Source organism: Hypanus sabinus, chromosome 2 (genome assembly GCF_030144855.1).
Source record: "Hypanus sabinus isolate sHypSab1 chromosome 2, sHypSab1.hap1, whole genome shotgun sequence".
Lineage (NCBI taxonomy): Eukaryota > Metazoa > Chordata > Chondrichthyes > Myliobatiformes > Dasyatidae > Hypanus > Hypanus sabinus.
The window spans coordinates 200,305,690-200,333,410 of record NC_082707.1 but is presented as its reverse complement, the minus strand read 5'-3'; the positions used below and the strand labels follow the sequence as shown (position 1 = coordinate 200,333,410).

Here is a 27,721-nt window from a genome sequence, read left to right as displayed (position 1 = left end):
CTGATGGCGTTTCACCTCTTTCCGATCGCTTTATTACTTTCTCCTTATTTTCAATTCTAATTGTGATTATTTTCGTGAACAGAAACACTTGCGGATTCAGAGCTGCACCGCCAGGTCCTAATGTCCACCGCACTGAGACATGTTAAATAAAGTCTGGGGTTCCACTGGGTCCTGAAGACCACTGCACTGAGGCAGGTTAAATAAGGGACTTGGGCATCTGCGTTTTTTGGTATCCACAGGGGTCTTTGAACTAATCCCTCGTGGATAAGGAGGACCAATTGTATTTAACAACACGAGATCTACTTACCACAGGTTCTCAGCTCCTTCACTTCCTCTAAATTGTCAGTTTGCTGTCCTTTAGTAATGTTAGAACAGAATTTTTTTCCAAGTAAATTTTGAAAAAAACAGAAGGCATCAACGTTGATTCCTCCCAGTAATGTTATTTCATTACTATGGGTTATTATTCTGTCTTTGGCAGCCGCAGGATGTTGAACCACATGCTTGATCCCAGAATAAGCTTGGACCACCTTTCTAAACCTTTGCTAATAAAACATATTTCCACTTGCATATCATTGCTCAGCCCCTTTTTTCTGTCAGTGCTCAAATGCTGCTGAAAACCTTATCCACAGACAGCATTTTCCAGTCCTCTATGGACATATTCCTAGATTCTCTCCTTAAACTTGTGCTCATCCAAATCTCTGCTGCTTAAGTCATAGAACATAGAACAGTAAGGCACAAGAACAGCCCCTTTGGCCCACAGTGTTGTGCTGAAACAATTAAATTAGTAATCAAATGGTCAACTAAACTGACGTCTTCTGCCTACACAATGTCCATATCCTTCCATTTTCCTCACATTCATGTGCCTGTCTAACCATCTGTTAAAAGTCTCTAATGATTCTGCTTCTACCATCAACCCAGGCAGCACATTGCAAGCACCCACCGATCTCTGTCTTTTTAAAAAAAACTTGCCCCCTCACATCTCCTTTGAAATCACTGTTTCTCACCTTAAGTGCATGCCCTGGATATGAGACATTTCAACCCTTGGAAAATGATGTTGACTGTCTCCTCTACTATGCCTCTCATAATCCTATATACCTCTGTGTCAGATCTCCCATCAACCTGCACCGCTCCAGAGGGAGGAAAAAAACAACTTTGCCCACATTTCATTACAGCACATGCTCTTCAATCTAGGCAACATCCTGGTAGATCTCATCTGCACCCTCTCCAAAGCCTTGATCTCTTTCCTATAATGGGACAACTAGAAATGTGTAAGTCAGAAGTCAAACTGAATAGATCTGAATTAAATGACTAATAAGGATATTGTTATGATGGTATTTGTTAGGAAAGTCACCCTCTTTTAACTTTATCTGGTAAACCTAGCCACACTATCTCACACAGTTTTATACTTACTGAGTCAGGTGTGTATGATTGGAATTATTTGTGTGATTCTAAAAGTTCAGCTTGTATGACTGCTTGATTCCCAAAAATAATTATTTGAAACTTGCAGTATTAGTCCTTTAGGAGGCAGCATAGAATATGGTTAGATAGTTAATTCTGTGGTAGCTAAGGTTTTTTAACATGTATGTAAGTTCCGAGGTTTTATCATGCCCTGAAGTGATCATTCCATAGTCCCTGGGTACTTCGTGCTTGACTGTTAATTTTTATTTCCTGATTGCCAGGGCAAGAGAGGGATTTAGTGTGAAATACTTCTTTTGCTCTCATTTGGATGCATTTTCATGCAAATCAGTCTGAAAGTGATAGTAAAAGGAAATTGCAGACATTAAAGCGGTGGCCATCAAAAATAAGAGAAACCAAAATGTATCTTTATACTGCGAAAGAAACAGAACTTGCCATTCACGGTAGTTTTCACATAGATGTTTTTAGACGTGTCTGGCATGGCGTAACATGTAAACCTAACCATTAAAATGAGTGTCAAATAATAAAATTAGTATATATGGGTGGTTTCTGGTTAATTTGTTCATTGGCTAATCATGGCAGCTGCTCATTGGGCCAACTCTTCACAAAAATGAATTGAGAAAGTAGCTGGACTACTTTTTGTTTATTTGCAAAACTGTGGTGCTTAATAGGGGCAGTAGATTGGTGCCGAACAGTTTCTAACTAGCACTTGCATGGCTGTTAGATACTATAGCATGCTTAGAGTGAACAGTTTTAAAGTAGCAGAAGATGAATGAGTTTTGTATTCAGAAAGCAGTGATTTTTGTCACTGATAGTTGGTGAGAAATAAGCAGTACGATCATTCAGAACTGTTCTGCTCACTGCAGTTTCAAGCATTCAAGCTTAGAGATGTTAGAAATGGCCAGGAGGGAAAATGAAACCATTTCAATACTTAAAGTTTGGAACTATGAGGAACTTGGAAGTATTCAACAATCAACAGGAATGCTACCTTTGGTCCCCACTGGACACTCAGTTTTCAGCTATGGCTCCAAATAACTGTTTGCATGTGACAGTGCCACACTCTGGTACAGTGTTTCGACAGGTGAGGGAAGCTAGTGGGCCTCGTATCCTAGTCAGCTAGCAACATGCCTGTCATACCACGCAATGTCAGTTCTGGTAGTCTGGGCAATCTACAGTGAGTTCCAATGACCAGGAAGGTGGGTCTGTAATGCTATGTGGCAAGTGAAGGGCATGCCAAGTCCCAGGAGAAGTCATAGTCATCCACTTGAACCAAAAAAGTCCTCAGTTCTGACGTCTACAAGTGCCACTGGACATAGACTTCCGAGGTTGAGAAAATGGAACTGCCCCAGTACAGTGGCTTTTCCACTTTTAAAAACTCTCCTGTACAGGTTTCCTGTCATTGTCGTATACAACAGACAACCATCAGTCATATTGGTAGTGTTCTAATTTGTTCTGTATTTAATTTACTTACATAATTTGTTACTCTGTCTTTTTTTATATATCTTTTCTGTTTCCATGGAACTTCAGCTCATTGGTGCAGCCACTTAGTTGGGTCAAAATGTGCTCCCAATGTGTCCCAATAACCCCGGAATCCACTGTGTTAGATTAATTAGCTAACTGGGAACAATGGATTTTCAAGGGGCAGTTGCTGTCAATGATAAAATAGAATTTTGTCTATCTTGTGCATAAATAGGAAATAACAAACAGAGCTTCAAATCTGTGAGGGAGGAAATTATACAGTTATTATTGTACTGTTACATTTATGAACTCTAAATGGGGTGGTAAATGGACAATGTCACACGTCATATCAAAATATCTGAACTTGCAAAGAGATGGCACCAATGTTCTGTTTCTCTATCTGAATGCTCTGAATGTTCAAAGATTTGCAGATATGATTGTTTCTCATGAAAAGTGGAAATTTTAAAAATGAAATTGGGATATAAGTAAAAGAACTCTTGAATCCAGATCAGGTAGCATCTGTGAGAACAGAATTATTGGTTTTAGTTATGTTCTTTCACTTGAATCAGAAGTTAGAAATCAAACTTGCAGAAAGGAGGGAGAGATGGCATGAATGTTGGGATATTATTTCCCAACTTCTGCTCGTATCTTCTGCCTTATGACCCAGAGAAAGGGTGGGGTTCCCTTTGTTTCTGCAACTTCACTAGCCTCCACATTCAATAAACAATGCATTAACTTCCTCTATCTTCCAAGTAATGCCAGCACCAAACACATTTTCCCCTCTGTTTCAGCATTTGCATGGACCACTCCCTTTGTGATTTCCTGATTCCATCTCGCCAACGCCCACTTCCTTTCCCCCCCCCCCCCACGCTTTTAGTTGCATTACTTTCCACACTCCCTCTAATAACCATCAGCTTTTGGCCTTTAACACCATTCCAACGAAGTCCAATAAATGCATGAGTAAGAGCATCTCGTTTTTCATCTTAAGTATATCATGCCTTCAGAAATCAGCATTGAATTGAGCAATTTCAGATTGCTGATGTTTCCTGATTTGCTGAAGCTTTCCAGCGTTCTGTTATTTCAGCTTTCCAACAGCTGCAGTGTTTGAGATCTCATGGTTCAGCATGGTATATTCTTCTCTTATCTCATTCCAATTGCTCTGTTTACTTCCACCAGATAGATCTTCTGCAGCTAACAATTTTTCACTCCCCTCTCTAAACTGGCAACACAACAATTTGAACTCTCATGGTCCACTCTATCATTGATGTTCTTTCCATCCTTCCCCCTTCTCATTAACTAAGCTTGTTTCATGATTAACTGTTAACCAGTTCTGATGAAAGGGATCAACTTGAAAATGTATTTTTCCATCTATAGGTGTTGCCTGACCTGGGCATCTTTTACTTATGATAGCTAAACTATTTTGCTTTATCCCCCTTATTTCCTACAGTTCAAAGCTGGGTTTCTTCCCGGAAGTTGAATTATCTCGGTGTGCCCAAGTATTGGGGGTCAGGACTCTATGATAAAAATGGCAAAAGGTATGAAAAGAATCTGTTCATCATCTTCAGAAGATTATTTAACTGTTTCTAGATTATTGATAGGTGAAGGAGCATTATTAATTGACCTTGATGAGGAGGACTGGTTATGCAGTGAAATTATATTTTCTCAATATTTTAGGCCAGAGGTGAAAATTTTATTTAGCTTCAAGTAAAGTAAAATACATTTGGTGTATTATTGATGACTCATATGAGGGAGAGTTATAACTGGAATTTCTGTTTTTTGTTTTGAAAATCAAAACATCATTCTGCAGATTCTGGAAATGTAAAAAAAAAGTAGAAATGCTGGAAGTACTCAACAGATCAAGCTGTATCTGTACAAAGAGAAACCAAAACAGTTTTTCAATTTGAAAGCCCTTCGTCAGTTTCATTTATTATCAAAGTATACAACTCTGAAATTCTGAAGACTTGAAAAAAAAGTCCACAGTCAAAGTCTACATCTAACACACAGAAAACCTGTGCAAGATTCTCCCTCTTCATAGCAGAGCAATCTCACCAAAGATTTTAAAAGGCAGTCTCCCCTCTCTGACCATAGGGCAATCTCATCAGCTATTGAAAGAGGCAGTTTCCATTCTCCGGCATTAAAGTGATGTCATCAGCAATAAATTAGTCTTTCCTCTCCGGCAGCGGAGTGATATCCCAAAGATAAAAAAATCAGGCAACTGGTGTTTCGATCTCCCTTGTCGCTTAAATCGGTGAAAGCTTTAATTGGCAGAATGGAGTCAGACATTGGCTCGTATCCGCAGCCTTCTCGCAATGAGGTTTTCGCGAGCTGCCTCTGTCTCCTGGAATTCCCTCGGAGACTTCAGAGCACTGAACAGCCAAATGATCTTCAAACTGCAAATCATAGGCTCCAACAGTTCCAGAAACACATTGAAGATGAAAAACACATGTAAGAGACATAAAAGAAGTGAATTATATGGTTTCATGATCAATCGAGAAGATGTTGATTGAAGGAGCGTTTTACCCAGGCACCATGTTGACCAGAACTGTAAAATTCAAAGTAAGTTTATTATCAAAGTACATATGTCACCATATACAACTTTGAGATTCATTTTTTTTCTGGGTATTCACAGTAAGTACAAGAAATGCAATAGAACCAATGAAACACCACACCCAACAGGATAGACAACAACCAATTGGTGGAAGATGACAAACTGTGGAAGCACGAAACAAGAAAAAAAGGAGACTGGAGAGCTTGTTAGGCTGCAGGGATAGTGGGAAGAGGGTTGTCTGGATGTGGTAAAACTGGGGATAATTTTTTCACATGGTTTTCCAGTCAGTGGGTGAATGGAGACAGTTAGAGGGTGAGAACATATGTAAAGACCTGTGGATTGTTATGAGCTGCCGAGCAGAAGGTCATGCCCATCAGGCTAAATGAGTCATTGTTTTCCACAGAGGGAAAATAAGAGGGAAAAACCCCCTGAGTGAATATTACAGCGAGGCAACTGGAACAGATTGAGAACCAAGTTACCTGAAACTGTAGATTTTTGGTCTCGAGTTGTGAATTCTACAATGTGCCGAGAGGCATTGCCTCAAGAAGCCGGCATCCATCACTAAAGACCCCTCACTACCCGGGACATGTCCTCTTCATTACTACCATCTGAGATGAAGTTCAGGAACCAAAAAATCCCCACTCAATTTTTTAGGAGCAGCCCCTCCCGCCCCTTCCAAGCATTAGATTTCCGAACAGTTCATGAAATGAACTCATGAACGCCACCTTGCTATTCCCCTTTTGTACTATGTATTTATTCTTGTCATTAATAGTAATTTTTATGTTTTGCACTGAAGTGCTGCATAAAACAACAAATTTCATGGCATATGTCAGGGATAATAAACCTGGTCCCAATTCTGAGTTGGAGTGGCATAAGGAGTAAAAGTAGCAGGCAACAAGATGCTTCCGGTTGCTTTTGTGATATGAAAGCAGGTGCTCCACAAACAATTCACATAATATATAGTCACCCTGGTTTTATTCTATCAGATGCATTTTCTTCCCCTACTGTCCTGCAGTTTTATAATCTTCTTTGGTTTCATTCTCGTATCTGATGAAGCACTGAAATGTTGGGTATGTTTCTGTTCCCACGCATGCAGCCTGACCTGCTGAGTGTTAGCAACATTTTCTGTTTTTGTTATTATTAACATATAAATATTGATATTTAATGTTGCTATTGTTTTTAAATTGTGAATACTTTTACAATCTTTCTCCTAATGATCAAATCAATCAACTTATATGCAGAGTACTTTGATAAATCAAAATTTTATTTTGGGCTAAGTACTGTAATTTTGAAGTAAGGTTTAAAAATTCCAGTTATTGTACATTCTTGAAAGCTGTCATTGAATCAAAGCTCATTAAAACATTAGTTTCTCAGTGTTGTACATTATCTTCACTATAGGTTGGCTGTCTTTCTGAATTGGGTATTAATGTAAAGACTCCCCAACTAGCTGGGCAAGGTCTGTCTTCAGAGGCACTATTACATATTCAGTCTAAATTTTCTTGCTGCCTTTTTGTGCAGTTGTGCAGTTTTCTATTCAGTGCTGGGTAGATCGGTCATGTACACAATAATTTATATATTTTTGTATCAACTTAAACTTTAAGAGTCATCCAAAAACACAACAGAGTTAACATGTAGGGGGAAAATCTAAGACATGAATCCTTTGTAAGATATTAAATTGACCGTAGGGCACCAAACTTGAGGAAAAATGTTGAAGTTTAAGTATAAAAGAGGTTTCTTACAATGGTCCTAAACATGAGAGTGGACTGGAAAAGCTGTAGCTATTCTTGGAATTTGAGATGGAATCTCATCAAGGCATTTGAAATTTTGGAGATTTTTGATTAGAGAAACTTATTTCATTTGCAGATGGGCAAGAACCTAAGCAATTGCCATAAGAACCATAGGTGATGTAAGGAATACTTCCATGCGGCAAATGTTAAGGTTTAGAATTTACAGTCAGGAGAAGTGATGGAGACAGAATCAATCCTAGTTATTGGAAGGGAACTGGATAAATAATTGAAAGGATTTGCAGCACTGTAGAGATGGTGGGAGAATGGAACTAACTGGATAGAGCAGTGCATCTGCAAGATATGCCTCCACCCAAGCTGTAATTTTTCTGTGACACCAAACCATTGAAAATGCAAGTTGCTTATAATTACCATGAGCCACAGAAGCCTGATGGAGATTGTCTGGCAGCTGACAAAGAACTTCTAATTTGGGCTAACTTAATTTTAGCGCCAGCAACCTTAATGGAGATCTCAAGGTGGGAGAGGGAATTGTGTTTGAGAGGGAACCAACAGCTTTTGGTTCAGCAAAGGAATGGTGGGGGGGGGGGGCGTGGGTGTTGACTTTATATATATATATATATATATATATATATGTGTGTGTGTGTGTGTGTATATATATTATATATATAATGTGTGACAATTTTTTTAAGTTGTTCTTTTAACCATCGGTAGGGTTGTTCCCTGCAGAGCCATTATCAGTCTAATGGCTGTCTGTGGTTGTTGACCAAATACAACTGGATACTGTCACCTGGCACTGAATGCTTTTGGGGAAACCAGTTTTTCTAATTTGGCAGATAGCTATCTACCAGCCTTTGCCTAATGCTGGATTAGATGTAGATCAAGACAAATTCAAGTTCAAGTTTATCCTTGCCTTCATACTTATCATGTGGTAGGTATACTACTGTAGTTTTCACCCTGGTTCGGAGAAATGTCTTGTTTTTATATGGTTATACATAATAAAAAGACAATAAACTTTGACTTGAAGTTTATTGCCATCGGGCAATACACACACACACACACAGACTCTCGCAATTGGTAATTTAACATTGTACCACCAAGTTCTAGCTATTTCTATGGAAAATCCACACTTCATTCTGTTGTGTATGATGCCCTTCAGACAAATGCACATGTATGATAAATTGTGTAGCAGATAGCTTAATAGTAAGAATTAGTTATAATCTAATAAAAGTAATTAATTAGATTAAATGCCTCCTCACCCAGCGCATCCTTCCAAATTGCTTTAATGGAACATCATTCTCAAAAAAGGTGGAAGGTGCATTAAGTGTTGACCTGGTTTTCTGTATTCTTCAGTTATAGGTTTATGGTTATGGATCGATTTGGATCTGACCTTCAGAAAATATTTGAACAAAATCATAAGATTTTCCCTAAGAAATTTGTGTTCCAGTTAGGTCTACGATTGGTAAGTCGATTTTCTTTATCTTGAAGGTAACATTTTCGTTATTTTAAAGATCTTTACGAAGCATCTTGATGTATTTTGTGAGCAATGCTTTTAAATCACTTCATACATGCTGGAGAAGGTTATGAATTTCTCAGCCGATTTCTCCCAGTATGTCTCAGAATTGCACAACTGACTCAGAAAGGGATTTAAGAAAATTCTGATTTTGTAAGTTGATGTTTCTTGGAATGCCTGTATAGGTAAGGTCAAAACTTAAAGCAATTTGCAATTGGATTTGTTTCTCTAGTTCAGAGAAACACAAGCTTGTTCTTGCGAGTTAGTACTGTTTCATGCTCAAATTCTGCTGATTTCAACTTGTGCAGCAAAGTAAACTATTATCATAACCATTTCAGTCTTGAATATAACACATACTCTTCAGAAATGTCTCTGCAGCGTATACATTATTGATAAATGCTGATTATGGTTCATTGGTGTTTTATGCATACATCACAATTTATAATTGTTCTTATGTTTTTGGGTAAGTATTAATAAAAAGTTTTATATGTTTGCATTTATCTCTTGGCCTAACATAGAGATTTCTTGAAGAGTAGCTTAATGCAGTTTGGATTTTGAATATTTTTAAACTGTATCTTTGTTAGGACAACTCTTACATTGTATTCAGAGCATTCAAATCATTCTGTCTCCATAAACATTTAGTTGCATGCTATGGAGCCTCTTGGCCACGTATGAATCATTGCAATACAGAACATCAACATTCTAAATTAAAATCTAATTTGCTGTAATTAAATTTGCATAAAAGCATTCCCTGCAAGCTAAGTTGCAGACTATAGTTTAAAATTAATTTTGCCTAATTAAAGACATCTTGTATATTAATATGTGCAATGGCAAAAATAAACTTTCACTGGAGCTTCATGAGCTAGCTGGCCAGGGTTCAAGCACCACCTGTGGTTGCAGGGCTTTAACTTGGATACCCCGGGCTTGGTGAATTGATTTGGATGAATTGTTATTCGGATTATTAATGGATTTGTAACAATCTAAATTATTATAAACTTGAATAGCGTAATTAGCCGTTCATGCCATTGTTCAATCTGGGATTGTTTCTGACTCTGTCTAAGCAACCCCCTGGGGTTTGCAGATTGAATGTGGATGAAGACGATGATGGGTGATAAAATTGCTTCTCAGTCTTTTAAGAAAGTTATTATAATTGAAAGGATTTTAAAATTTCAGTTTCATGTTACATAATCTTGATTTACTTAATGTTTTCTTTCAACCTGATGAAGTCATGCTATAGCTTTGTGCTGCCTATTTTTAAATTAGGTTTCCCATGCGCTATTTTGCAAACTGAACTTTTTGATAAAAACGGATAAAAATCTTGACTTGGTTTAGAGTTCTAAATTTTATGTTTCACATTACTTGATAATTCAAAACCTAAAAATTGTTCAACTAAAATGATTTGCACTGACGTGCTTTCATTGTTTATTGACACTTTAACCAAAGTACTCACTTAACAAGATGTCATTTACTATATCTGGTGCTCCCATTGCAGCGTGACATTGGGGACGACTCTGTAGAGCACCTCTGCTCCATCCACGAAAAGTAGAATTTACTGGTGGCCAACCATTTTAATTCCTGACCCTATTCCCGATCCAACACGTTGATCCATCGCCACCTTGCTGCCATTAAGACGCCACTCTCAGAATGGAGGAGCAACACTTCGTATTCTGTCTTGGTGGGCTCCAACCTGACAGCATGAACATCAATTTCTCCTTCCAGTAATCTTTTTATTCCTCCCTCTTCTTTTATTCCCTCTTCTATTTCCCACTCTGGCCTCACACCTCTTCTCCTGGTGCCCCTTCTTCCCTTTTTCCCATGGTCAACTCTCCTCTCCTATCAGATTCCTTCTTCTCCAGCTCTTTACTTCTGCCACCTATCACCTCCCAGCCACTTACTTTATCCACCCTCCCACACCTACCTGGCTTCACCTATTATCTTCTAGCCTGTCTTCCTCTTCTCCCCACATTTTGCTTCTGGCTTTCCCCCTTCCTTTCCAGTCCTGATGAAGAACCTAGGCCCAAAACATTGACTGTTTATTAATTTCTATTTAAGTTGCCTGACCTGCTGAGTTCCTCCAGCATTTTGTGTGTGTTGCTCTGGATTTATCAAGGTGTGTCCCCGTGATATATCAGTTAATGCTGAAATAGGATGGGGATAATTCAGTTTAAATCTGGAAGGGACTTTTCTTGACTTTTGAACAGTGATAATTGATTTTAGGGTAAGCTGGCAAAAAGAGGAGATGTAGCAAATGATTGACGTGAGATTCTGCAGATGCTGGAAATCCAAAGCAACACACAAAATGCTTGAGGAACTCAGTAAGTTGGGAGGTGTTTATGGAAAAGAGTAAGCAGTTAATATTTCAGACCCAGACCCTTCATAAGGACTGTCGAGTGGTCTCAGCATGAAACATTGTTCATTTCATAGATGCTGCCTGACGTGCTAATTACTCCAGCATTTTGGGCTAGGGAAGGCAACATCAGCTGGGAGATTGACCAACCAACGCACATAGAATGTTGGTGGAAGTTGCCTACCTGTCACCTCCCTATGGTGCTCCTGCCTGCTTTTTCTTTCTTCCATGGCCTTCTGTCTCTTTCACCAATCAACTTCCCAGCTCTTTACTTCATCCCTCCCCCTCCAGGTTTCACCTATCACTGGTGTTTCTCTCCCCTCCCACCACCTTTTAAACTATTTCTCAGCTTTCTTCAGTCCTGCTGAAGGGTTTCGGCCCGAAACATCGATTGTACTTTTTTCCATAGATGCTGCCTAACCTGAGTTCCTCCAACATTTTGTGTGTGTTGCTCAGATTCCCAACATCTGCAGATTTTCTCTTGTTTGTGGCTAACTTTACCAGTTAGTTTCCATGTGACCGTTGAATGGCAATGGTTAAATTGTTCTGCAGTATCTAAATTATGTGGCAACATTTGTTCAACTGAAAAGAACAGCTATTGTATAAGATGAAGGACATCAAGTGAGGAAACTGCATATTTTCAGACAAAAAGAGGAATGATGGTAAAAATGAAGAGTTAATGCAATGTTAATTATCTGTAGTAACTCATTTTGAAAACAAAGTATCGATGGGTCTTGGAGCATTTTTCAGTGAAAATTTATTTTATAACATTGGAATCTGACCTTGCTCAGTGTTTGTGCATTGACTGAGTCAGATTTTAACATGTTCCATCTGGCATGCTTGGCTTAAACTTCAAAAATAACAATTTAAAACAAAAAAGGCTATCAAAATCCATTTATAACTTTGTCACCTAAAAATGGAGAGAGCTTCAAAGTTTTGGAGGAACTGCGCAGAATTCAAAATAAACTTGAGTAGATGCTTTTGAAGAGGACAGAAGATACATAGCAGAAAGAAATCCATGTTTGAAGAGTCTGGGAGAAGAGAAATATACTTGAAGCAGTAATGGCTGGATTATTAAATATTTCTTATAAAGTATTGCTGCAAATGTAATGGAAACTGATGGCAATCACATTTTAAGAAAAAAAAAGAGATTGGCAAGAAGGATGTTCTCGGAGTCTCAAAGCTGGTTGACAGCAGCATAGTGGTTTGCATAATGCTTAACAATGCCAGTGACCCGGTTCAATTCATACCACTGTCTGTAAGACAGTCTGTATGTATGTTCTCCCTGTGACCCTGTAAGTTTCCTCCCATTTTCCAGAGGCAGTACAGGTTAGTAAGTTAATTGGACATATGGGTGCAATAGGGTGGCGCAGGCTTGTTGGTCCAGAAAGGCCTGGTAGTTAGAGCTTTATCGTTATTGCCAAGTACTACTCCATTTAGTGAAAAACACCACACTGTAATTCAATTACTAAAAGCACAATGAATAACTTTAAAATATCATCTGAGTTATTTAGAATGACATTTAAGTTACAAGTGAATTAAAAACATAGCTCTTGAGATTAAAAGAAACATTCAGGTCATGCATGTAAAAAGAAATACAATCATTAGATATAAGATTGAACCAAGAATTATGCCCACGTATTGCACTTTGTCTATGGACTATGGGGGGGAGGAGGGGGTATGGCATTGTTCAGTTGCACAACAGCCCTGGGGGAAAAGCTGTTTTCAGCTTGGATGCCCGTGCATGGATTTTTCTGTATCTTCTGGATGAAGGGAGATTAAACTTTAAACAGGTGATTACTTGGGTGGAATGAGTCCATCATAATGTTGCGAGCTGCCATAGACACTGTGAGTTGTAGATGGTTTCCAAATCTGGTTGTTGTGTCCCAGTGATGTTCTGTGAAGTCCTTATCACTCATTGAAGTGTGTTTTGGTCGATCTTGTTGCAGCTAGTGTACCATACTGTCATGCAGTATGTCAGTATGCTCTCAGTTACACATCGGTAAAAGTTCACTAGCAGCATTTAGGGCAGATTTGCTCTCTTGAAACTCCTAAGATAGTATAGGTGTTGTTGTCCTATCCCTGTTGTCAAGGTGGTGTTGGTGGTCCAGGAACACTCCTCTGAAATGTTCACTCGCAAGAATTTAAAGCTGGAGGTGCTTTCCATTTGAGTAGTGGAGCTTATTTTGCTGAATACCTCAATTTCCTGAAATTGGTTTAAAAAAAAATTGTTTTTATGTTGAGTTTTTCAACTATTCAGACTGTTTCTACACCTCCTCACTGTGCTGTCTCTCTACATACAACGTAAGGATTGATGATTTTTCACTGGAGTAACAAGAATCACAGAAGTACTGAATTCTCTGTGCAGGAGGACTACAGAAGATCATTTGTTCTTTATTTTTGAGGTAGAGACGAATAGATTTTTAGATATGAAGGCAATCCAGGGAAGTTGATACAGGAAAGTGTGACTGAGATAAAAGATTACTGAAGACTATGGGCTATTCAGAAATCTGATGGCAGAGGGCAAGTAGTAGTCTCGGAAATTTGAAAGTATGCTGTACACCGTTTATGTGGATTTGATGACATTGGAAGGTTCTGGTGTTTACAGACATCAATTTCTGAGCAAGAGCGAAAAAGCTAGGCATTAGGGTAATGTGAGAAAGGCAATACTAGGTCCATCATCAGAGTACGGTACTTGCCAATGTGCAATTCTTTTTACTATTTATCTCTAATCTGTAATCTAATCTTGGTATGCATATGTCACATTTCTTAAGCTTTCTTTTAAAAAAAGCTGTTATGTTGATCAAATGTTTATTAAATATGGTGTTTGATGATTTCAACATAGAGTACAAATTTCAATGTTTCCACATTGGTACTGCCTCTTGAACCATATTTGTATTTGTCATCATTACCACCATGAACCAGTCTGTTCAGAGTATGTAGGCCAATGAAAAGGATACTCGTCCCACTGGCAAAATGTTATCACAAACTGTGCATGCATTTTTCATGAGAATTGGATCCTTGTTGAAATAGGAAGAAGTGTATATAGAGCAGAACAATAGGGTTAAACGAAGAGGCACCCTAATTTCATATTCACCTGAAAGGTAACTTGGATAAAGAGTATGGATTGGGATTATTGCAGACATAACCTTTTGCTGATGAAATTAATCCTTGAGCACTATTCTATAAAAGTAAATACACTTCATAGCTTGGCAGAAATAAAGTTGAAGGATATGAGCAATGTGTTGAAGATGGCCATCTGTGTCCAATGGCATGGCAAATCATGTGGAAAGTAATATTGTACAAAAATGAAATGGCTGTTTGAGAGAAATCCAACAGAAAACTAGTTGTAAAATCCAATTGCCTGATGTTCCAAAGTCTAATTTTTCAAAGGGTGAGGATAAATCATCTTGTGTAGAACTTGGGAAAACTGTTTCCTTAGTCTGTCAGTTTTGAGGATGTGTTTTTCCCAAGGTAACAGTGTTGGGCTGCTTGAGGAATTTAGGAATCCAAGCAGCACATCTTCTCAGAGTATTTAAACACAGAAGAATATTGTCTCTAGAAGTGGTATATTCAGAGCATTTAATATAAATTGATAAAATATTACTGTACTGGATTATGAACTTCAGGAAATTAAGATAAAAATTTGTTGTGTGCTCCGTTTTATATTATTTTCAATGTATAAGCAAGTGGCGATGCTTTTGAACTGGGTGTAGTTTATGAAGCCACATTAGAATAAACCTAAATGTTTGGCTTTATTTGCAGCTTTTTGAGTTGATGTTCAGCTTTTGTGTATCCAAAAGAAAGTGCAGCTTTCCCAAACATATCCTTTTTATATAATTAGAAAGAAAAGTTTAAACATGCCCTGGAGTTCATTACATAGCTGATTATAACACTGAACCTAATTCACAAGTAAAGACTTTTACAACAGCCTTTTACATAAAAGATTGAATTAGACATGCAATTTAACTTGAATATACATGTATGTTGATGAATGAAATTTCATGAAATTCATTGCATTAAAACACAATCTGCAAAATTATCTGAATCCTAATAACCCTCCAGATTAGCTTAACTTACTATTATACTCCAACTACCAAAAGCGGAATTTCTGGTGGCCAACCATTTTTATTTCTATCCCCATTCCCATTCTGACATGTCAGTCTGTGGCATTCCTTTTTGCCACAATGAGGCGACTCAGGGTGGAGGAGCAACACCTTATATTCTATCTAAGTAGCTTCCAACCTGATGGCATAAACATTTTCCCCTCTCCCCACCTTTTTATTCTGGTGTCTTCCCCCATCCTTTCTAGTCCTGAAGAAGGGGCTCAGTTGAAGCATTCACTGTTTATTCATTTCCATCAATGTTACCTGACCTGCTAAGCTCCCCTAGCATTTTATGTGTTTGTGTTAACTTGGAATTGTTTTCTTTTGATAGATCGATGTCCTAGAATACATCCATGACCATGAGTACGTGCATGGAGACATCAAAGCTTCCAATCTCCTCCTCAGTTACAAGAATCCAAATGAGGTTTTGTTTTTACTTTTGGATATTATTTAATGCTATCATAAGTTACTTGCATATATTCAAGAAGAAAAAAGCTTACTGCATGGAGGTCGGTGACCAGTGATCCTCAGGGATCTGCTCAGGGACCCCTTTGTGATTTTTATGGGTGACCTGATTGAGGAAGTGGACAGATTGGTTAGTAAATTTGCTGATGACACAAAGGTTGGGGATAGTGTGGAGGGCTGTTAGAGGTTACATCTGTAAAACTGGGCTGAGAAGTGGCAGATGGAGTTAAACCTGGATAAGTGATAGGTGGTTAATTTTGCTAAGTCAAATATGATGGCAGAATATAGTATTGATGGTAAGGCTCTTCGCATCTGGAGGATCAGAGGGATCTTGGGATCCGAGTCCATAGAACAATCAAAGCTGCTGCGCAGGTTGACTGTATGGTTAAGGCATACAGTGCATTAGCCTTCATTAACCATGGGATTGAGTTTAAGAGCCAAGGGGTAATGTAGGACCCTGGTCAGACCCTTCTTGGAGTACTGTGCTCAGTTCTGGTCACCTCACTACATGAAGGATGTGGAAACTATAGAAAGGGTGCAGAGGAGATTTACAAGAATGTTGCCTGGATCAGGGAGCATGCCTTATGAGAACAGGTTGAGTGGACTCTTCCTTTTCTCCTTGGAGTGGCAGAGGATTAGAGGTGTATGAGATGATGATGATGGTTGATCGTTCAGGTAGTCAGAGACTTTTTCCCAGGGCTGAAATGGCTAGCACGAGAGGGCAAAGTTTTAAGGTGCTTGGAAGTAGGTACAGAGGAGATGTTGGGGCAAGTTTTTTACGCAGAACGTGGTGAGTGCGTGGAATGGGCTACCGGCGACGGTGATGGAGGCGGATATGATAGGGTCTTTTAAGAGACTCCTGGATAGGTATATAGAGCTTAGAAAAATAGAGGGCAATGGATAGCCCTAGGTAATTTATTTCTAAAGGAAGTACATGTTCGGCACAGCATTGTGGGCCAAAGGGCCTGTATTGTGCTGTAGGTTTTCTATATTTCTATGTTTCTAATTCCAAAGGTAGGTGTAGTTATAGGTCAGTGAATATAAAAATACAAAGAAATGGTCAGTGGAATGTAGTGTATTGAAGTGTATGATCGTGCACTTTGGGTAAAGAAATAAAGGAATTGACTATTTTCGTAATGGGGAGAAAATTCAAAAATCAGAGGTGCAAAGGAACTTGGGAGTCCTCATGCAAGATTCCATAAAGGTTAACTTGCAGGTTGAGTCGGTGGTAAGGAATGCAATCGTGATGTTCGCATTCATTTTGAGAGGTCTAGAATAGAAAATGTTGAGGCTTTGAAGCATTGTTCAGACTGCACTTGGAGTATTATGAGCAGATTTGGGCCCCTTATTTTAAGATAGGATGTGCTGGCATTGGAGGGCTTCTAGAGAAATTTCACAAAAATTATCCCAGGAATGAAAGGGTTAACACAAGAGGAGCGTTTGATTGCTCTGGGTCTGTACTCACTGGAGTTTAGAAGAATCAGGGGGAACCTCATTGAAACCTATCAAATATTGAAAGGCCTGGATAGAGTGGGTATAAAGATTGCAGGGGAGTCTGGGAACAGGGCACAGTATCAGAATTGAAGGACGTCCCTTCAGAAAAGAGTTAAGGAGGAATTTCTTTAGCCAGAGGGTGGTGAATCTGTGGAATTCATTGTCACCAATAGTTACGGAGGCCCAGTCATTGGGTTTATTTAACATGGAGGTTGATGCTTTCTTGATTAGTAAGGCAAGAGATTGGGATAATAATGGTATGGCGGGGCAGACTCCATGGGCCTAATGGCCTAATTCTGCTCCTTTGTCTTATGGTCTTATGAAATGTGTAAACTAATTTTGCAATGGGTTGGACAGGAAGACTTTGAAAAGTCAGGTGGTTGGGGAAGTGTTAAATTTTGGAAGAGTAAACTAATTTTGGGTGGCAGGGCGGAGATGCGTTCCTACCAAAGGAGGTGTAAGGCATCCCTCCTTCCCTCTGTTAGCTTGCAAGTTACCTTTGTGCAAGGTTTGGCACCTGTTTAGCTATCCGATCAAGGTCACATTCAGCTATGGGAGTAGGTGGTGCATATCACAAGTCCAGCTTATGTGACCAGTGACACCAGGCAGACAATCTCTGAAGAGTATTGATAGTGGCTGGGGTCACCTGTCCTGTAAAGACTGTGACCAGAAGATGGCAATGGCAAACCACTTGCGTAGAAAAATTTGCCAAGAGCAATCGTGGTCATGGAAAGACCCTGATTATCCATGTCATACAACATGACAAATAACAAATGAACAAAACTAATTGCATAACAATAACATTTTTAGTCCAGACCAGACAGTGGAAGAGAATGAGGGAGAGGTTTACTGTGTATTAAACAAGGTATATCAACTGTATGTGCAATTAATCATGTGTGGTTAGTGTTATGGCAATGATACTTATCAGATTGGGTAAAAGAAAAGGGACAGGAGGATGAATAAATATTCCAAGAAAAAGGGCATTCAGAAAATATAGGGAAGGAAAGAAAAGGAGGGTGGGGAGGCAAATTACTAAGGTGAATAGTGCACTGTATGGTCTGAAACAGTCAAGGAGTGAAAGTGAATCAAGAAATAAAAAGACACTTTACTCAAAATGTTTTCTCAACCAGAGGATATTGAATAAGTTTGTAGGGAATTTTGAGATGAGCATAAGCCAATACTTTGTGACATCTACCCAGATATAGTCTGTGATAGCAACATTGTAAGAACTACAGGTTGGAAGAAGTTTTCTGAAGTGAATTTACAACCTCAGACAGTATATTTTGGGCCGAGTGAAGGTGACATTGCTCAATTTGGTTGCTGAAGTGAGCCAGCAAAGTGGAATAAGCTTTAATAGTGTGGCATCCAGCAAAAACACATCACATCATCATCTGCTTTAGAAAAGCAATGAAGAAGGAAAGATATCACCCCGAGGTAAAAATATCAATTGGTTAAGGGCCAAACTCAATGGTATAAGATTAGATTTGTAGTTTGGCAGGCAACATTGTAGTTGAATAATGCTATAGGTGTTTCAGCTACTTATAATAACACAAAACATTTCAGCCATCTGGTCTTTGCTAGTCCACGGTAGAGCAATCTTACCATCCCATTCTTCTCATTTGCCTATAACCTTGCATCTTATTTACTCCAATGTGCTTGTCACTTTTCCTTTTGACTCGTTTCTACTTAACTACAATAAGAGATGATTCACTGAGGCACTTGAACCACGGGCTTGTTTTTGGAATACGGGGAGGCATCTACTGGAGAGCCATAAAGTCATTGGAAGATGTATACAGAAAGGACCAGAAGTACAATCAAGCAAAAGGCATTGGAGCTGTGAGACATCAGCACTTGCTGTTGCATCACGTTGTTATTCTGGAGCGCTACTTCCCTATGAGGGAGAAAGGTGGGGAAGTGATAGCTGGAGCTTCCCTAATGAATGGACAGTCTATAAACCACAAAAAAAGAATAGAAAAGAAAAAAATTAAGTTCGGAGGCAAACTAAAACCACGAATGGGGAATAAGTAGTATCAGAAATGGCTGGCATTAAAGGTAATCCAAAAATACTTTATAGGCTTCTAAGCAGCTAAAAGATTGAGAGGGGAGACAGTATGGATTGGTCACCTTGTCAAAAGAAAATATATAATTAAAACATGAAAACATTTCAGAGATTTATGAGGATGCAACCAGAGCCTGAGGTTGGGTAAGCTAGGACTTTATTCCTTAAAACTTAGGAAATTGAGTGACGACCTTATAGAGGGTGCTACAGTAGTGTCGCGCTTAGCGTGATGCTATTACAGCTAGGGCATTAGAAATCAGAGTTCAATTCTGATGTCGTCTGTAAGGAGTTAACTGAGCTAACTCAAATTTTTGACCAGTGCACAATGGAGTCAATGACATAAGTGAAAACAGGCTGTGAATAATGTTTTCCATCAGTATCTGTATTTATCATTATATTGGCTTATTTTTGTTATGTCCTGGTCTAATTTAACATTAATTTTCCTAGGTGTATTTGGTTGATTATGGCCTTGCATATAGATATTGTCCAGATGGAGTACATAAAGAATACAAGGAAGATCCAAAGCGTTGCCATGATGGTACTCTTGAGTTTACAAGTATCGATGCACACAAAGGTGCAGGTAAGTGTGCAAAGTAAAGGTAACCTATCTTAGGTATATAATTATTTTTTGTGATTTTTTTTTCATGTTAATAATTTCATATGTTGAGTTTTGTCATTTTGCATTATTTTTTGTAATTAAATATGGGCATAGTTGTGTATTATCTTCCCCATCCAAATATATGCGCAACTACTATTTGTAGTCATTATGGTGGTTTAGCTTCCTAAAAGAAAAGGCCAATTTTAAATGTCTGGATTTTCACATGGCTTTTAGATTCTGTGGCATCACCACCTTGAATTTTTTGCAATAATTTGAGTACAAGCTCAAAGGGTGAGTATTGATTATAGCATTATGGAAAGTTACATTGAGTAATTGATATAAATCAATCAAGCAAAGATGCAATCCAGGCCAGGCAGATGAAAGGTAATAGCCCTTCCATTCTTCTAGATACAGGTACGTGACCACTATCAAAATGAATGGGGTGGCTATTGGTGAAAAATGAAATCAAATCCTTAGAAAGAGGTGACATAGACTCAGAAGATGTAGAATCCTCATGGGTAGAGTTGAGAATGACAAGGGTGAAAAGTGGAGAGTAAAAAGACCCTCCTCCAAATAGTAGCAAGGATGTGGGATACAAATTACAATGGGAGATATAAAAGGCATTTAAAAAGGACAATGTTACAATAGTAATGGGGGACTTCAATTTACAGGTAGATTGGGAAAATCAGGTTAGTGATGGATCCCAAGAGAGGGAACTTGTAGAATTCCTTAGAGCAGCTTGTACTTGAGCCCAGTAGGGGAAAGGCAATTCTGGACTAGGTATTGTGTAATGAACCAAATTTGATTCAGGAGCTTAAGGTAAAGGAACACTTAGCTAACAGTGATCATAATATAATAAAATTCACTCACCACTTTGAGAGGGATAAGATAGAGTCAGATGAATCAGCAGTAAGGTGGAGTAAAGGAGCATGAGAGAAGAGCTGGCCATTGTTGATTGGAAGAGGACACTAGCAGGGATGTTGGCAGAAAAACGATGGCTGGAGTCTCTAGGGACAATTCGGAAGGCGCAGGATAAATATATCCCAAAGATGAAGTAGTATTCTAAAGGGACTATGATGCAACTGTGTCAGACCAAACAAAGGAAGTCAAAGACAGCATAGAAGAAAAGGAGATGGCATACAATATTGCCAGAATCAATGGGGTTAGATAATTGAGAAGCTTTTTAAAAACTAATGGAAGGCAACTAAAAACCCAGGAGAGAAAAGCTGAAATATGAAGGGAAGTTAGCCAATAATGTAATAGAGTTTTTAAAATCTCTAAAGAACAAATGAGAGGCGAGAGTGGATATCAGACCGCTGGAAAATGACGCTGGAGAGGTAGTAATGGGGATCAAAGAAATGGCAGTATTTTCAGAACCAGAAGCAGATTCAATATTGCTGACATATGTTGTGAAGTTTGTTAACTTTACAGCAGTAATACAATGAAGTACATAATATATAGAGGAGAAAGATATATTAAAATAAGTAGTGCAAAAGAAACAAAGTAGTGAGGTAGTGTTCATGGGTTCAATGTCTATTTAGAAATTGGATGGCAGAGGGGGAAGAAGCTGTTCCTGAATTGCAGAGTGTGCCTTCAGGCTTCTATACTTCCTTCCCTACCATAATAGTGTGAAGAGGGCATGACCTGGGTGGTGAGGATCCTTAGTGATGGACGCCACCTTCCTAAGGCACAGCACCTTGAAGATAACTTGGATACTACGAAGGCTAGTGCCCATGATGGAGCTGACGATCTTGTGCAGTGGCACCCCCCCACCCCCCTCCCCCATACCAGTCAGTGATGCAGCCAGTCAGAATGATCTCCACAGTATGTTTGTAGAAGTTTTTGAGTGCTTTAGTTGACAAACCACATATCCTCAAACTCCTAATGAAATAAAGCCAATGTCTTGCCTTCTTTATAGCTGCATCAATATGTTGCATCCAAGTTGGGTCCTCAGAGATATTGACACCCAGGAACTTGAAATTGCTCACTCTTTTCACTTATGCTTCCTTTGAGGATTGGTTGCCTTGTCTTACCCTTACTGAAGTAAGCTTTGTGTCAGTTTTCAATGTGAAAGACACAAAGTGTATGCCAGGAATTGGAGCAGAAATGAGTGTTGTTGCTATTACCAAGGAGAAGGTGCTTGCAAAGCTGAAAGGTTTGAAGGTAGATATATCATCTATACTAGATGGTCTACATCCCAGGCTTCTGAAAGAGGTTGCTGAAAATTGTGGAGGCATTAGGAATGATTTTTCAAAAATCACTAAATTCTGGAATTGTTCCAGAGGACTGGAAAATCGCAAATGTCACTCCACTTTTCAAGAAGGGATTGAGGTAAAAGAAAGGATATGTAGACTAGTTAGTCTGACTTAAGTAGTTGGGAGAATGCTGGTCCATTATTAAGGTTTTGGGGTTCTTTGAGGCATATGGTAAAAGAGGCATGTCTACATGGTCTTCTGATAAATCTGTTGGAGTTCTTTGAGGAAATAACAGGCAAGATAGACAAAAGAGAGTTAGCAGACGTTTCCTTGGATTTTCAGATGGCCTTTGACAAGGTGCTGCACACAAGGATGCTTAATAAGGACCCATGGTATTACAAGAAAGATACTAATCTGAGTAGAAGATTGGCTGTTCTGCAGGAGTCGGTGTTGGGACTACTTCATGTTATTTGTAAATAATTTAGATTACAGAATTGATAACTTTGTGGCCATGTTTTTGCACAATACGAAGATAGTTGGAGGGGCAGGTAGCGTTGAGGAAACAGGGAGGTTGTAGAAGGACTTAGACAGATTAGGAGAATGGACAAAGAAATGGCAGGTGGAAGATTGGTAGAAGTGCATGAATGGTAGAAGGTGTAGACTATTTTCTAAACAAGAAGAAAATTCAAAAATCAAGGGGTGCAAAGGAACTTGGGAGTCCTTGTGCAGGATTCCCTGAAGGTTAACTTCAGTGATAAGTCAGTGGTAAGGAAGCCATATGCAATGTTGGCGTTTGTTTTGAGAGGATTAGAATATAAGAGCAAGGATGTAATGCCAAGGCTTTATCAGGCGTTGGTCAATCTGCACTTGGTGTATTGTGACCAGTTTTGAGCCCGTTATCGGACAATATATGTTGGCATTGGAGAGGGTCCAAAGGAGGTTCAGTAGATTGATCCCAGCATTGAAAGGGTTAACGTATGAGGTGCGCTTTATAAGAATGGGGGGGGGGGGGGGAGATCTCCTTGAAACCTATTGAATATCGAAAGGTCTAGATAGATTTGATGTGGGGAGGACAAAAAAGGCTTAGAAGGAAATGGGCCAAATACAGGAAAATTGTACCAGCTCAGATGAATGTGTGAATGAGTTGGGCTGAAGGACCATTTTCTATGTTTTGTTACTCTGTGGTCTGTCTCGCTCGGCAGAAGGTTGTTGCTGTTACTTCCAATTCATGGGAAGCTAGATGATTTGTTCTTAGCTGCATATTTGTGGAAGATTAATGTTCTATTTTTCTTCCACTCTGCTTCTAACTACAATATAATCAAAGATTGATTATTTGTTTTTCTTGCTCATGCATGATTTGACATATCACCGGTACATTTTAATATATTCTGATATGCATAAACTGTTTTAACACAAATTATTCCAGAAAATTAGGTAATGTACAATATCTTTACATTATATTAATCAGCAAATTCTAGAATGGCCTTTGCATGCCATTAGGCAATCTTCTGGATTTTTCTTTGGATTTCCATACTTCTCCAGGGAAGACAATCTTGCCAATTAGAGGGCAAAATGCCTCTCAAAGTCAGATGTCTTTCAGTTCCATTCAAATTATTTTTGTTAAGCCTTGCAAAATTATGAGAGCAGTGTATCTCAGATGATAACCATTTTTTTCGGGTGATTAATTTGATTTACAAAGAGTGGTTGAGCATCCACTAAAGTTTAGAAGAGCAAGAAGGTACTTGTGAAATATTTAAGATTCTGCGGGGTCTTGACGGGCTGAAAATGTTTCCTCTTGTGGGCAAAGAACCTAGGAGTTCTTTTAAAAGCAAGGAGTTGGCCATGTTTTCCTCTGGAGATTGTGCCTTTGGACTTGTGCTTTCATTAGCCTCTGAGGAAGAAAGTCTGAGAATGTTAAGGCAAAAATAGGTAGGTACTAGATATGCAACTGATGTAATGTTCCTTGAGGTAGATAGAACATAGAGTTGAAGATATAATCAGCTGTAGCAGGATCTTAAATGAAAGAACAAACATACCTTCTGTTAGTTCCAGTTCATGGGAAGCTAGATGACTGCTTGTTGCTTGACGCTTGTTCTTAGCTGCACATTTTGGGAAAGATTGATGCGATGTCCTATTGTGTGGCCTACACTTGCAGCTTTGTGTTTGCATATGACCTTTTCGCTCATTCTTCTGTGTGTTCCCCTCTAGTTGTTTTCTAAATTAAGTTCATACATTAAGACCACTCCACATCAATCACTCAAACTCCTCTGTGTTGGAGAAGCTTTTTATTGAACTTGGAGCAAACAGAGTGTCTAGCCTTTTTCCCAGATGAGGGAGGATATCATGATCAGTATTCACGCTAGAGAAGACAAGTGTGATTGTTTACTAGACAGAGTTAGCAAATAATCACAAGTTTCTGTAGTATGCCAGAACACTTTCTGGTTTTGATACCAATCACCTTTCCATACTATGCTGTCCACTCTCCCTCCTTTTCTTGATCCACATAATAAAAATATCATAGCCAGGGTAGCAGTTTTCCCCAAAGGAAAAGAACACAGTACCTTTCCCAAGCTCCAGCTCGATTCTGCAACTCCTGTGGCATTGAACGTGAGATAAGAAGTCTGTACAAGCTGAATCAAAGGGCAAGAGTAGACTGGAGATGGTGAAGAAGGCACATTCTGATTCCAGAAGTGGGGCATATAAAAAGCAAAGTCTTCCCTCGCAAGTATCTGTAGAGTAATAGAAAATCTAACCAGGTGAGAGAGAAAGACAGGGTTCAACTTGGAGACTGAATGATAAAAGGCATCTGCTGCCTAAAACATGGGAAACTGGGGCAGGAGGACTGCTGAAGAGGATTAACAAATGTATGTAGGTGAATGAAATTGAGATTATACAGCTTCTCAGAACCTATGCTTTGAATTTGCTGATCATCCTCGTAATAGACTCTCCCATAGTTCAAGCATCAAAGTCTCATTGTTTCAACTTTTGCCATGCTCTCAATAGAGAGTTCCTGATCTGGAATTATAAACTGATAGATTCATAGAGAGCGACGGTGTCTGGAAATGGGGTCACTGTAATAAACAGAATATGGGAAGCAGTCTGTGAGGGAAGGAGGTGAGACTAGGTGGGATGTGAAGGAAGGGTTGGAGGAAATGGGCACAGGTAAGATTGTGTTGCATTATGGTTAGAAAGCTATGCTTTGCTTAGTCAAGCTGGTAATTGGAGTGTAGTAGCCACTCTTATAAGATTTCATGTACTTCTCGGAACTAGTGAGTAAGTAATTCTTAATGTTGACAGACTGCTGAAGAGGATTGAGAAATTGTGCAGGTAACTGAAACAGATTTTAAAGAGCTTGTCTATTTCTGAAAAGTTTTCTAGGTGCTATAATCAATAGGTATGGTGCTGAATATCCATGAATTGTTACCATAAAATAATTATTATTCATTTATTTATTTCACACTGCAGAGCAGGCCTTTCTGGTTTAGCAAGCCGTAAGCCCAGTAACCCACTTATTTAACCTTAGGCTAATCACAGGACAATGTACAATGAGCAATTAACCTACTAACTGGTATGCCTTTGAAATGTGAGAAGAAACCAGAGTACTCAGAAGAAAGCCATGCGATCATAGGGAGGATGTACAAGATCCTTACAGATGGCGTCAGAATTGCACTCTGAACTCCACCCCCACTGTATTGGTATTGTGCCAGCTGCTGTGGTACCATGCTGCCCCATGGAACTAATTGACATATTTTTTAATCAGCAGTACCACGCCTGTAGTAATACTGAAAAAGAAAAGACCAGGTTTCTGGGTTTTGTTCATAGCCAGGGTAGCAGTTTTCCCCAACACCTGAGTTTTGATAACCATAAGACATAGGAGCAGAATTAGGCTATTTGGCCCATTGAGTCTGCTTCACCATTCAATATACCAGTGATCCTTTTTTCTCCTCTCCAGTCCCAATCCCAGGCCTTCTCCCTGTAACTTTTGATGCCATGTCCAATCATGAACCTATCAATCTCTGCCTTAAATATACCCAATGACCTGGCTTCCATAACTGCCTGCGATAACAAATTCCACAAATTCACCACCCTTTGGCTAAAGAAATTTCCCTGCATCTCTGCCTCTTTATCCTGAGGCTGTGCCTTGTTGTTTCAGTGATGATGCCATTCCTTGGCCAAATGAATTGATGACATTCATTATCTAACAGACATAGGACAGTTGATTAGAAAGCAGTGTGCCAGTTACCCATTTGCACTTAGCAGTAGAAAATTGGCAAAACAGAATAAAAGGGAAAGAAACTTAATTGGAATATACTGTATTTATGAAGTTTGTAGATGATTGCAAGTTTTGATGCATTTATTCTCTCTTCAATCCATGAATTGGGTTATTAATCTTTTTCACCTCTCCCTTCAACATATTGCATAATTTAAATATTTGTGCAAGCTTCAGTTATGGATCTTAGTGCCATTCTTAAGAGGCTGGATTTGTTAAAGCAGCCATAAGCTGGTTTCTTCAAAATTGATTCAGGTTTTAAAGCTAAAATCAAGGCATCGTGTTTGAAAACACTAAATGACGCATTCCATGATAACCTTGAAAACATTTGTCATTCTGTTGAGGTCTATATCTAATTTATCTGACACTTTGATAAATTATTTACTCCTGTTGCAAAGCCATACAAGAAAGTAGGGCAGTCCTTTATTGTCGTTGACAAACTCTGTAAAAGATTTCATTTTTATCCAGTGTCCCCTCTGCTGAATTATTTTTCAATTTATTGGCATTTTTCTTTAAGTGTGTAAGTGACTCTTTCTGCTTTTGGAGCCATGTCTAGCTGTGAACATGATGAAAAGTGTTAGGAAAGAGTCCTAACTGCAACATCCTGTTAATTCCAAAAATGGCTGCAATCTGTTCTCTAGTTTTGACTTGTTCTAGTCTGGACAGGACTGCTTTTTTGGCTGCTTCTCTTGGACAAAACGCAGATTTAATATCCACATTTCTCATTATACACCAGCTACATATTTATTGAAGTTAGGGGGCTTTTACAGTAGATGGTCTTATTTTAATTTTGTCCTTTATATCTGACCTGTTCATATTTACCAATCTGCATTCAAATTTGACAAAACAATGCATATTCTTATCAATTTAAATTCAGATTTTTTTAAACTTTGTGGAACTAAGCATATTATCAATACCATGTAACGAAAGCAACATTAAACATTGCTGTATTGTCTAATGTATTTTAACAGTTGTGTATATTTTACAAATGAATAGGAAATATTAAAATTGATTGCTTGGGACAGGTGTGCATTTATCTAGACTTGACTAGTAGAATAATTTGTAACGTGCAGTGTGAATTGCACAGTGAGAGTAAATGTCACTTTAATGAATATAGTCAGCTGCTAGAACGACCTTGCACCAGAGGCTGAGTGACCCTTAACTAACTTGTAATTTATCTCAAGATAATCTCATTCACATGACATTCTGCTTATTAATAATTGGCCCATTGCTACAGCTTGCTAGCAGTCTTTAACATTATCATGCAAGGTTTGATTCCAGTCATTAGTGAGCAAGTTAACTAAACACTTTATCACATTAAACTATAACCTTTAGTTTATACTGAAGAGGAACAAATTACCCATGTCTTTATATGGACTGGAAAATTACTCTTTTGGCCATTTTAATCATGTGGAGATCTGTGTGCTTTGGTTAATGCAGCATTAGATTCATGCAACTTGTGTGTCTTGTAAAATAATATTTCAAGTAGACTCCAAATCCTAATTATATT

At 38.7% G+C, this 27,721-nt stretch overlaps 1 protein-coding gene across 2 annotated transcripts in view; it reads left to right on the top strand.

Moving 5' to 3' along the window:
* Nucleotides 1-27,721, top strand: part of vrk1 (VRK serine/threonine kinase 1) — an 83,954-nt gene that overhangs the window by 21,939 nt on the left and 34,294 nt on the right. For both annotated transcript variants that reach the window (XM_059962446.1, XM_059962451.1), the window contains exons 6-9: nt 4,322-4,409; nt 8,518-8,626; nt 15,462-15,554; nt 19,596-19,728. In XM_059962446.1, coding sequence (XP_059818429.1) covers nt 4,322-4,409; nt 8,518-8,626; nt 15,462-15,554; nt 19,596-19,728 — 423 coding nt within the window. The remainder of the gene's footprint in view (nt 1-4,321; nt 4,410-8,517; nt 8,627-15,461; nt 15,555-19,595; nt 19,729-27,721) is intronic.